Source organism: Triticum urartu, chromosome 3A (assembly GCF_056163025.1).
Source record: "Triticum urartu cultivar PI428250 chromosome 3A, HENAU_Tu73, whole genome shotgun sequence".
Classification (NCBI taxonomy): Eukaryota; Viridiplantae; Streptophyta; class Magnoliopsida; order Poales; family Poaceae; genus Triticum; species Triticum urartu.
The window spans coordinates 184,619,886-184,631,897 of NC_141875.1; the positions used below are offsets into that span (position 1 = coordinate 184,619,886).

At 44.9% G+C, this 12,012-nt stretch overlaps 3 protein-coding genes across 4 annotated transcripts; 1 reads left to right on the forward strand and 2 right to left on the reverse strand.

Annotated features, from left to right (window-relative positions):
- Positions 1-583: 583 nt before the first annotated feature.
- Positions 584-1,189, reverse strand: LOC147979132 (uncharacterized). Its single transcript, XM_087515053.1, has one exon. The coding sequence runs from the start codon at positions 1,187-1,189 to the stop codon at positions 584-586; it is 606 nt and encodes a 201-aa protein (XP_087371179.1).
- Positions 1,190-1,887: 698 nt separating this feature from the next.
- LOC125543558 (insulin-induced protein) lies at positions 1,888-3,566 on the forward strand. The gene is made up of 5 exons (XM_048706932.2): positions 1,888-2,297; positions 2,384-2,505; positions 2,596-2,784; positions 2,882-2,933; positions 3,013-3,566. Exons 1-5 carry the CDS (start codon positions 1,932-1,934, stop codon positions 3,127-3,129), a joined length of 846 nt encoding a protein of 281 aa, XP_048562889.1. The 5' UTR covers positions 1,888-1,931; the 3' UTR covers positions 3,130-3,566.
- Positions 3,567-5,174: 1,608 nt separating this feature from the next.
- Positions 5,175-11,279, reverse strand: LOC125543557 (Zinc knuckle (CCHC-type) family protein). Of its 2 annotated transcripts, none has more exons than XM_048706930.2 (6): positions 11,045-11,279; positions 9,584-9,922; positions 7,888-8,332; positions 7,184-7,482; positions 5,717-6,048; positions 5,175-5,459 (listed from the first exon to the last, which is right to left on the reverse strand). In XM_048706930.2, the coding sequence occupies exons 2-5, from the start codon at positions 9,896-9,898 to the stop codon at positions 5,731-5,733; spliced, it is 1,377 nt and encodes a 458-aa protein (XP_048562887.2). In that variant the 5' UTR covers positions 9,899-9,922; positions 11,045-11,279; the 3' UTR covers positions 5,175-5,459; positions 5,717-5,730. The 2 variants fall into 2 exon arrangements, with proteins under 2 accessions (XP_048562887.2, XP_048562888.2); XM_048706931.2 differs by having other exon boundaries at positions 11,113-11,278.
- Positions 11,280-12,012: the final 733 nt, after the last annotated feature.

Consider the following 12,012-nt stretch of genomic DNA (forward strand, 5'->3'; position numbering starts at 1 on the left):
CAAATGTTGCCGCTACTCCATGCTCAGGCACAACATTCTCACCCTGAAACTGAAAGCCTTGATCGTACAGACGTTCTGGGCGCTCGTCTTCTACGATTATATTGTGCATGATCACACAAGCAGTCATCACCTCCCATAGTTTATGCGTGCTCCAAGTATTAGCAGGATACTGAACGATGCTCCATCGAGATTGCAAAACACCAAAGGCACGCTCGACATCCTTTCTAACACTCTCTTGCTCTTGGACAAATCTTTTCTTTTTCTCTCCGACAGGGTTGGGTATTGTCTTGATAATAGTGGTCCACTGAGGATAGATACCGTCACCCAAATAGTACCCTTTGCCGTAGTTGTGGCCGTTGACAGTAAAGCTCACTGATGGGCTGTTGCCTTCGGCAAGCCTAGCAAACACCGGCGAGCATTGAACCACGTTGATATCATTGTGTGATTCAGCCATGCCAAAGAAAGAGTGCCAGATCCAGAGATCTTGAGACGCCACAGCCTCTAGTATGACAGTGCAAGCCCTGACATGTCCCTTATACTGCCCTTGCCAAGCAGAAGGGCAGTTCTTCCACTCACAGTGCAATCACTCTATGCTGCCAAGCATCCCCGGGAAGCCCCTGCTGGCATTCATCGCCAACAAACGGGTTGTATCTTCAGCTGTCGGCTCTCTCAAGTACTCAGGGCCAAACACAGCAATCACAGCCTTGCAGAACTTATACAGGGCCTCTAGGCATGTAGACTCGCTCATACGGACATACTCGTCAATGAGATCACCGGGCACTCTGTATGCAAGCATTCTGATGGCGGCAGTGCATTTCTGATCAGAGGAGAAACCAATCTTGCCGACGGCATTCTCTTTGCACTCGAAGTAGTCATCATAGCCGACCACTCCCTCTCTAATACGGTTGAAAACATGCCTACTCATATGAAACCGGCGGCGGAATTTGTGATGTTTGAACAACGGGTTTGTTGTATCAAAGTAGTCCTTCCAAAGAAGGAAATGCCCGCTCTCTCGGTTACGGTTCAACGCCGGAAGGTGGCCCGAAATGGAGCCACGGAACCACGGCTGCTGATTGTTGAGGTGGTGATGGACCAACACGGCAGCCAATATCTCATCCTCGTCGTCGGACGACGAATCATCGAAGTAGCAAAGGAAATTGTGGAAAAAAAACTCGTCGGCGGAGTCCATTTGCGTACCTTGGCAAACTGTCGAACAACTTGCGGGCGTCGAAGGAGACAACCCGCGAGGGGAGACGCGGCGCCCACAAACCAGCTAGCTACCATGCCGGCGTCCGACGAGCGTGCCGGTCGGATGTGAGGGGGGCGGCGAGGCGTCTTCTTGGTCGCGGGCGACTGTGCGATGGGGGGAGTGGCGGCGGGAACCAGTTTGCTCCCCGGCGGCAAAACGGCGGCGACGAGCGACTGAGGGCAGGGGCGGCGTTGCTGAGCGGATGTGGAGGCGGCGGCAACTGGAAGAGTCGCCGGCAAAAATGGACGGCGGCGTCGGTGATGGAGGAGGCGGGGCGAGGGTTGCTTGTTGGCCGGGGGGATGAGAAGGGAGGGGAGGCCAATGTGCCACAGACCAGCGGGCCCGGGGACAGGAGTAGGCGAGCGCGCGCGTGCGTCCGTCGCATGTCCGCGCCGACGCAAATCAGACTAAAAAATAGGCCGAGAATGAGTCGCCCGCGGACGAAAAATGGACGCGTGTCCATTTGGGTTGGCGCGTTGGGTCGCCTTTTCTGTCCGCGCCGACCCAAACGGACGACCACGGACAAAACAAGTCACCCCATTAGAGTTGTTCTTATTAACCATCGTACGGTTTTTTTGGGGGGTGTCAACCATTGTACGTGCCTAACCAAACACGCCGACTGATGTGGCGCCCGTGCCGTCAGCCGGAGCCTAGCGTCGCCCTTCTTCTTTTTTGGCTTCCTATGAGGGGAAAGGTGGGCTTGCAGTCGCCACTTGTGGTCCTGCACTCCTGCTCTGCCACAGCCCGCAGGATAAGAAACATGCTCCCCGTGCTCATCGCTGGTGCCTCTGCGCCGCCGCGTCCCTTCTCCCCCTGGCGCCGGCGCGAGCTACCCATCCGGCTGTCCTCGTCCAAACCTCCCCGTGCCCTGCAGAACCGCGAGGGCGGTAGTAGGCCCCTGGGGCGCGCCTGGCCGGCCGTCTCCGCTGCCCTCTTCGGCGCGGGGTTCCTCCTCGGGCCGCTCCTGGACGGCATCCACTCCCGCGTCGGCCTCCAGGTGTACGGAAACGGCGCCCTCGACCTGGGCCCCCTCCACACTCACATCCTGGTAAACGGCGGCGTGTCCGGTGCGTCGACCCTTCCCCTCAGCGCTGATCTGATCGGGTGTTGTTTGCTCGTGCCGCGCCGGCGCAGGTGCCGCCCCTGCTCGGAGCGTTCTACTGCACCGTGGGGCTGCTCCAGCTCTTCCTGGACGAGAGGGCGCCCCCGAGATCCAAGGCCACCGGCAGCCCGCGCGACACGGCGACGTCGCTCATGTAAATGTCCCCGTGCCGCCGCCGCCGCCGCGCGTCCATCGTCAGGCGTCAGCGCGTGCGTTCTGACTTCGTGGCTGCTGTGGTCCGCAGAGTCCTCGCCCTGTTCATCGAGCTGAGCGCGGAGATGTACAGAGCGGGGGTGCCGAGCAACGTGGAGGCGTACGTGCTGTTCGCCGTGGCGGAGTTCGTGTGGCTCTTCCTCGACAGCTCCTGGCTCGGCTTCGCCCTGGCCTGCCTCGTCGGCGTCGCCTGCCCTCTCGCCGAGGTCCCGCTCGTCAGGTAACAGCACCGCCACTCCACTCTGTAAAATTTTCACCCAAATCATTACTCGGCTCATCCTTCTAGTCCCTACAAACATCGATCGCTGCTGCTGCAGATTGCTCGAGTGCTGGAGCTATCCCAATGCCGACGTCCAGCTGTTTGGCACCGTAAGTAGCAACATCCACTGTCATATTTTCATCTGGCCTACTAGATCATCTGATGGCGAGAGCTGTTGGTTGATGGCAGGGGCTGATGAGCTGGACGACGACGTGCTACTTCGTGTACACGCCTTTCCTGGCGAATCTGGCGAGATTGCTCAAGTCGCGGCTAGCGGACGATAAAACGGAGGGGAAGGAAGAATGAAGCGGCTCGCCTATGAGTTTCGGGGGAGCCCTCCTATGGAGCCAGCGCATGGTCAAACGGGTAGCGCAAGAAAAGCTGAGGCTCAAGAGCCATTTGGGATCGATTCAGACTTTAGGGTCGGATCAAGATCGACTGAGCTGAGTATTATTGTCTTATGTAGCTTATCCGAAAACGAGCTGATCTTGAGCCAATGCTATTTTTTTTTTGACGGGAGCCAATGCTATACTTTAGCCCCACTGCTCGCCATAGCATAAATATGCACTATAATGATCCTACTCCTTTAGCATTTTTAAATTTAAGAAAATAACAAAAATAATCAATAATTCTAAAACATTTTTGGAGCGCACGTTGTCAAGCGTTCTATGCATGTATCAAGTTTATAAAGAAATGACTTTCTGTTTTTTTGGACGATATATATATATATATGGATGCCCGTAGACCCAGGTGGGTATTTATTAATGTATTATCCTATATGTGCTGTGTAGGTATTTTTCTCTCCTTTTTTATCCCCAAGCAAATACAAAAAGTTAGTCAACTATTCAGTAAATTTAGGCATTAATATGGTACGTGGTCAGGCCCTATGCTAACTATCATGTTGTCAGCTCAAAGAAAAAATCATGTTATTGTTGTCTATCTAGTTGAAAAGGTTTTGTGCAAAAACAAAACCCTGGCAACTTGAGTAAATTTAGCCAACCTATACAGCGAACACGTCTGGCCAAACTATACAGCGAACACGTCTATATCATCATACAGAGGTTGGTGTATAAATCTCATAACATGCCAAAATTTGTACAGCAAACGCTTTGCAGACAAAGCCCTTGCTATTTGATGTAAACTTGGTATGGACGTTGGAAACACATTTTGGAGTCAATTTAGCTGTGCCAATTGACGCTCAAATCTGTACAGGCTACTTAACAGGCAAAATCTTGCAACAAGTGCTACTACAAGAAACATAGGTTTCCTACCCTAGAAAAAGATAGGTTTCGCCTGCTTCCCTCAGCAGTACTACCACCGTCAATGTAACCGTGGCAGCCAAGAAAAACACGCTGCTAGAAGCACAAATCTTTTTCTTTGACAGCGCAATCCAATCATTCAAATTATAATCAGCTTGAAAAAGCTAACCACAACTGCCGTGCGGTTATAAGCACAGATCTTTAGGGATCACTTCGGCAGATTTCATCCAACATTGCTTTTTCAAAAGGCTTAGAACTTGTGCCAAAATCACTCTACTCACTAAAGATTCATATCATAGGATAGCAACAAAACCTAAATCGATAAACAGGAGCAGAAGCTGTCACCATATTACTGCTGCATGACGCGTGAGTGTGATGCATTTCTCAAGGAGCATCTCATTCTTCTCTTTACACAAGGGAATAGCGTACACTCTCTCAAAAAAAAGTGAACAGCATACACGTTGCAAACAAAGCCCTGGCGATACTTGGTATAGCTGGCCCAGTTGACGCTCAAATCTTTACAGGTTACCAGGCAAAATCACTCAAAAGTACTACACCATTTGTTCAAGAACAGAACAAACGAGTAGCATATAAACTTGCCGGACTCATATCCAACTCTAGCACAGTTTGGGCGGCAAAGATAGAAACTCAAAAGGAAATATTGCGGACTTATTGTTACTTTATTTCTCCTGGATACAATGCCTTGGACTATTTATATATATGCATGCAAATAAGTTCTTCAACCCTCCAGTGCAAATCCTACAAAGTGGTAGTGAGTGCAAAAGATGATGCATAGCTAACTGAGTTTGGTAGGCTAGAAGTTGTTCCAAACAGTCACCCACTTTATACTTTCTCACAACTAAAGAATTACATCCTCTGTTCCTAAATGTAAGACGTTTTGGCAGTTCAAATGATACTCAGCATGACTCTACACCAAAAGGGTACTAGCATTGCATATGACCCTTGATGAGAATAAGAAACAAGGATACAATAAACTGCGATGTCCACAGATCTGATATGCCAGTTTTCAAATCCAATTTAGCAACAAAATAGGAGCAAATTCCCTTATACGGTTACCAGTGTGGCAGAAAATTAAGAAGAAACATGAATGACCAATATCACGTTAAATACTGTTCAAAACGGCCACAACATCAACCAGTTTCAACATAGTAAAAGAAAAGCAGCCGATGTGATGTCTTAATTTCGTTTTAACAGTTCCTGCTTCTTTGTGATGGTACTGGAGACTGCAACAGAATGAGCAACTGGAACAAATGTTGCTTACTAAGATTCTTACCTTCTGAAAGACTGAAACTACATAACAGAAAATAGGCGCTAAGAAGTAGCACACCATTGACTCAGATTCCTCACAAAGGCGCCCTGAAAATTCAGGAACCGCTCTTAGGTACTCAAAAAAATGGAGGGAACATTGGGTCAACACCTCCTAATAAGATGAAGGTTACCAAGTCCGTGTCTATTGTTGTAACGTAGTCGCGACCCTGTAACCGCTTTACCTAACTTACCTGGAACACCGCCTTACCTTTGTACCAGTTTCTTGAACTATGTGAAGGCTAAGTCTAAATACATTTGAATTGCACAGCTAAGATATAAAAAGACTAAAACGAGTGTTAACTCACCGCCATTCCACAGGCTAATATCGCCCATAGGTCCTCCCTAAATCGTCATGTCTGTCATGCTGAAACTCGCCATAAGCAGCATGACGCCTTGGAGCAGAATAGTTATCAGTAGCATATGGATATGTGTTCTTTGAATCAATTGGTGGACCAGTAGCAGCATAATGTGCAGTTCTCTGATCAAAATCGCTATACCCAGTTTGGGCGTATGAGGTCTGCTGAGCTTGCTGTTGCCTTTTAAAACTTTGTTCAAGAAATTCATCCCACTTCCTTGCTTGCATAGTCCTTGTGACCGACACACTCTTCATGTGGTTCTCCCTCATTTCTCTAAGTGACTGTATTAGAAAGAAGAATTTCATTAGTAAACACCACAGTCAAGTAGCAAGCCAGTTCAACATAAAAGGTAAAACACTACGAGACAACTGTACTGCAAGGTTGAAACTTGAATAGGCATAATTACTGGTTATACTGGTCTCCCTTTACAACAAACCCCATTTCTAGCATATGACCAAAATTTTATTGTGAATAATGGATACAAATATCATATTACTTTGCACCAGCCACTAGCATTTGATTAAATATTTGAGAAGTGAATGGAGATAGAACAGTGTGTGCTACAACTTACAAAACAAACAAAAGAAAAACTCCCTCCGTCCCGAATTACTTGTCACAGGTATGGATGTATCTAGATGTATTTTAGTTCTAGATACATCCATTTCTGTGACCAGTAATTTGGGACGGAGGGAGTAAATTATTAGTCCTCGCAAGTTGTGTAAGTTGTCTTGCCCTTTGGTAAAGAAACTAACTGTTACTACATAATTCTAACAAGGCAGGCAAATGATGTCATGAGAGATTTTTTTCCCTAAAAAAAACTAGTGGTGGATATGCACCATCTTAAGTGCAGTCCTTCCAAGATGCTGGGAACAAGTATATTGGGACCTCAAACACTCAGTGGGCTCATTTTAACTCTACTTTTTTTTACTGAAACCAACTGCTCATCCAATTCAAAGTTGTTAACATAAGAAGGCATGTACAGCTAGAATAACCAAGTAAAATTTGGTACGCGCGGATATTTTCCAACTTAAAGGCCGGATGCAGTAAGGCATTGCGATACCAGAACCCAAAATTCGGAGACATTTGGTTGATATTTAATCTACGTTTACATGAAGTTACTAAAGACCAGCTTTTAGACCAAGAAATGTAAAACAACACTTTGAAGAAGAAAAAGATCTGGAGGATTTTGTTTTCATATTCGCATAGTTGGGGTAAAGTGGTTTATTGTGCTACATACTTTCTAATACTTCTATGTGGGATGGTTATACAAATTTATCTGAAATTCATTTAACTTGGTAAAACAAGGCTAGGGTACAGTGTTAGAATTAATAAAACGACAAAATAACAGAAAATTTCAAATTTATTTATTAACAGAGAAAATTTTCAAGCAGTATACTATACCAAAAAGAAATTTACCTCGCGATGCTTAGAGTTCTCTTCATCCTCCTCCTGGTCACGGGCTCTAGCTAATTCCATTGCTTCTCTTTTGAACTCAATTTCAAGCTCTTCCAAAGTTTGTGGATAGGAAGGGAGGTCAAACTTAAGGTCTAGATGGGCATCTGGTCCATGTCTCTCAGTGCTGCAGTTATTGGGCATATGTGCCGCAGCATATTGGCTATTCCCACCATGTAATCTAAGGGGTTCATCAAGATAAGAGGGTCGAAATGGAGATTTTGATTGGACTGGATGGTCTTTTGCTCCATAGTTGGTATAAGCTTCAGCAAAAGGAAGAACATGCAAGATATAGATTTTAGTTCCAGATGACTAAGATACCTAAGTAGACTTTATTATAAGGTGAAAGGAGGAATAACGGCAGATACAATACATGTATTCAAGGCCAGCCAACTCAAAGAAGTCTAAAATCTTTCACCGTGGAATTTGTTGTATTCAAGATAATTTGTCTGATCATAACCAGACAGACATCACTTTATCGTATTCGGGCACTTAAAGCTAGAACTTACCTCTGGCTGCAAAAAGGACCATACAAGTTACTGTAGCGTGATGGTAAACAACAAAAAGGGACCAAAGGCATTTCTTTTGCTCGAGTTGTTTAAAATGTCTGGCTCATAATATTTGCCCGGACAAACAAATTGTAAGATCAGTGTGCTTGGATGCCCTACCTTGTGGAGATCCTTTTGGACACTTGGGAATATCATCATGTAAGCGGGCATCTACAGGCCTTTCATTATAGTGACCTTTACTTTGAGAGCGCGACACATTTCTTGGGCTATGGGACCATTGGGAATCAGAATGCCTGGGACGAAAATCGACTGATTTTCGCACAGGAGATCTAGAACGATCCCGTTTTGGGCTGCTTGAACTATGTTTACCCTTACTGTCCTGGATGAGTTTATGCACAGCATCTACACCTTTGGCTAGCACTAACCTATCTTTCCCACTGACAAACAGGAACTTCTCGTCCATTCTGATTTTACAGCCCACATCCTTCTCAATCTGATTTATTGTCCTCTCAGTGAAAAGATCCCTGACTTGTTTATCTCTTGCTGGAACTCTTTCAAAGAAATCTGCATTTCTCCTATTTGCTCCAAGTGTGGATGGACAGCCCTATTAAGAAAGATAAGATGGATATGTAAAACTAAAGGACAAGTCTTTAACACTTCTATGATAACATTGATGGAAAAATATAGAGTATGTCTCAAAACTTCCATTTGGCGGACATAGTAAACAGTAATAGTTTTGCAAGAAGCTATTTAGAGAATAAATGTGTATAAGCAATGTGCATACAACGTCAGTGTCGCTATTAGTGTCGATGTGGTTGATCATTTGCAGTAATGTGGTTCCGATAAAATATAACATCAAATGGAAGAATGAGGAATGACAAGTCTAGAATTTATCCATCAGAGTAAAATTAGATGGATGATACCACCGGTTTGTGTTATGCACCGCCTTGTAACAGCTATTTATGTTATGCATTGTTGTTAAGATAGTACAAAGCTGAGGTAAACATCGACAGAACAGAGGTTGGGCTGCAACAACTTGGAAGTAGAGTGGGTGATGAAGGGAATCAACTGAGGGAAGACTTAAGAAAACAGAGACCTTTTTATCCCATTGCTATCCATAAACCTGTGATGGGGTTACAGGGCATTCTTATATAAGGATGTTAGCTTCCGTACAAGGGCTCGATAACTGACTATTTGTCAATACTAACTGACTCCTTAACTCTTCTGGGTTTTATTCCTAACTGACTCTTGAAGTAGCCCTTCTATTCTTCCTCGATTCCCATGCTTGCACGCCTGTGTGGCTGCAGACCTGTGCACAGCTGTTGGCGCCAGTGTACACAATATGAATGCTGTTGATACACGATTGAATTTGTAGTTTTGTATCCATCAGGACGAAAATAGCTGGGTTAAACGAGAAAACTGAAAGATTTCCTTCCAGACTTTGCAGAAGTACAAGACCATTACTATGAAATTAAGTTCAATACTATCAATTAAGACAAAATGGAGGAGACACCAATTCCAAAAAAATATAGTCATGGACCTACACTTCACTAAAAATAATAATGATCACGTTTTAATGCTGTTTGATTGAAAAAAGGTTGAAGCATATTTTTCTAAAATTAGGTGCTGCCGGTCACAAAGGATAAAGCAAGACTATTGATAAGCCTGGCAGTTCTTTACAGGTGATGTCAGGAAAGATTATTGTTGTTTAAGTTCACTATGTCCAGTAAAGAGTGTAACTACAAATCCAAGCACACTGCAAGGAGAAAACAAAGTGCAGTAGTCCATTATGTATTTATATCAATCAAGTAATCAGAATAAATGCCAGTTTTAGTTTCAGCAGAGAAAGGAGTACCTGAGTGAAATGACCTGATTCTCCACATATTTTACAGATCATTTCTTCTTCCTTCCTTTTCTTCCAGTTCCTTTCTGTAGCCTTAGCTTTAGCCTCCCAAACCCTAGCCTCTCTACTAGTGAAGTCAGTAGGGACAGCATTGGGATCTCTGGGCTCATCTTCATCATCTGACTTCTCACAGGTCAGGGGCTTCTTCTCATCATTTGCTTTAGGTATCACGCTATTTGCAGCAGATGCCACTGGACCGCTGTAAGCTTTCCCATAAACTTCATTGAAAAGTTCATCATCTATCTCAGGACTTGATTCCCTCGCCATTGGCTAAGAGAATATCTACTCAGCCTACAGTAATCACCACCAAAACAAGGAAAGAGAAAATACATTATTTAGCGAATCTGCGAATGCAACTGAAAATATATGCAAAGGCACTGAATTTTGCACATCGAAGCTACTACACATTCAGTAAGGTGTCGTTTGGTTCGAGGCAAGGCTGGGTTGGCTGAGGATGTCCCCAGCCACCTTTGTTGTTTGGTTGGGTGGGGTTGACTTGGTTGGATAACCACCTTTTGTTGTTTGATTGGATTGGAAGCATGAGAATTGGTTGGTTGCCATGATCACCTCTTTACTATGAGAAGGTGAGATTACCCATACACATGCATTTGTAGCTCAATTTTTTGAAATCTCATTATACCATATCCTCACTCAGTTTTGTTACCGTCTATAAACTAGCATAATAATAATAATAATATGTAACCACATAATAATAATAATAATATATGAGCTACTTTGAAACACATAACTGGTGCCACAAATAGCTCAATTACACTTATCAGACAGTTGTGACAAGTAGGATCTTTTCTACCTTTTCTAAACCGAAATTTCCAAGCTCATGGATAGCACACCAAAGACCTCAAGTACAACCTCAAAAGAGCAGCAGCGCTGCACTCCTCTGTGCTATGCTGTTAGTTAAAGTGGTAATTATTACTACTACATGCCGCCATAAGAAACAAATTTGGTACAAAAGTGTTTGATAATTTGTTTACATCTGAAAAGTCATTTGCCACCTAAAAAGAAGCAAGCTCGTGCCTCTGTTTGGCAAAACAGCAGTTATAATCCACACTATTCTGCATTTTTTTGCTTGAGTAAAGAAAAGCATGTCAACTGGACGAGAAACTAGATCAAATCCAGCTATTCTTCATATGCAAACTAGCTAGTTGCAGAGAAACATGAGAGATATAGGTCAGAACATAGCAAAAAAAGAGCAGAAGGCTCTACATGTCCATGCTTGTTGCAGAGATCAGATCGGAGGAGTTTGGGTGTGGGTGGAGGTCTGAAATTACAAACAACAATCGGCGGCACGATCATGGTTCACATTCCTGGCAAAAGGCGGATCTAGGCCGGCACACCCAGTATTGTGTATCTCAGCTTGGGATTAGAAATCACTGGTTGAATATAAGCTCATACCTCAAAGACCAACGTCCAGGAATATCGAGAGGGTGGAGACCGGAGTGACGCGAGGATGCAGAACGTACACGGCGATGGCGGCGGCGATACGCGTCAGAGGCGGAGGGGAGGCGTGGGCGGCGACGGTAACCTACGGCGCGGCGGCTCTAGGGCAAACCGGTGGTGGACCGTAGGAGAGATTTTAGAGGCACATTTGGGTCGGATTGGAGGAGCTTGGGTTGGGTTAGGTCGGGTCACAGCGTGAGATGGGCCTGAGGAGAAAAAGAAGGAAAATATGGGACGAAAATCAAAAAAATACCCCTAAAAGAAAAATCAAAATTCTTTTATTTGGTCCAAATCAAACGGAAGAGTCCTTACGTGGAGAACATGTTTCTTTACTTTTAATACTCCCTCCATTTTTATATACAAAGCCACTATCAAAATTACAATTTGCAACTATACAAGGTCACTAATATTAATCGAGGCAAAATTGATGGCGTTTGCCTCGTAATAGCATCCGAAGACATTAATATCCCTTGTGTGCATGCATGAGTGAGAAGGTTGGCTTGCATTCCCAACATTAATCAACCAACAAGAAGTAAGAGGGTTGGCTTGTTGTGCGTGGGAGAGAAAAACCACATTAGTTAACACGACAAACAAGATGAAAAGCTAGCTTGCAACATTGATTTAACCATATCATTGACTTTTATCTTGGTACCTGTAATATGAGTTTGTGGCAAAGAACATGGGTGTTTAGGGCATCTGACCCTCAAACGCCCACAGCTGTCCGGACCGAGCGGTCCGGTTTTGCATCCAATGGAGTCCTGCATCGGTCCATTCGAGGGGTCCGGATACACTTTTTCAGCAAACCAGAGACAAATTGGGGAGCTTTGCGGGCATCCGGGTCGCTGCCACGCCCGCATCTGACTAACATAGGCCACCAAACAATCCCACCCGCCTTTTCCATGCTTTTTGTCTGAAGCACGTGT

Excerpts from the sequence above, each read along its gene's own strand:
- LOC147979132 (XM_087515053.1), bottom strand. The coding sequence starts at position 1,189 with ATGGACTCCGCCGACGAGTTTTTTTTCCACAATTTCCTTTGCTACTTC.
- LOC125543558 (XM_048706932.2), top strand. The coding sequence starts at position 1,932 with ATGAGGGGAAAGGTGGGCTTGCAGTCGCCACTTGTGGTCCTGCACTCC. Across the intron at positions 2,506-2,595 it reads GACACGGCGACGTCGCTCAT|AGTCCTCGCCCTGTTCATCG; the intron begins GTAAATGTCCCC and ends TGTGGTCCGCAG. Across the intron at positions 2,934-3,012 it reads ACGTCCAGCTGTTTGGCACC|GGGCTGATGAGCTGGACGAC; the intron begins GTAAGTAGCAAC and ends GGTTGATGGCAG.
- LOC125543557 (XM_048706930.2), bottom strand. The coding sequence starts at position 9,898 with ATGGCGAGGGAATCAAGTCCTGAGATAGATGATGAACTTTTCAATGAA. Across the intron at positions 8,333-9,583 it reads AATCAGGTCATTTCACTCAG|GGCTGTCCATCCACACTTGG; the intron begins GTACTCCTTTCT and ends CTTTCTTAATAG. Across the intron at positions 6,049-7,183 it reads AGAACTCTAAGCATCGCGAG|TCACTTAGAGAAATGAGGGA; the intron begins GTAAATTTCTTT and ends TTTCTAATACAG.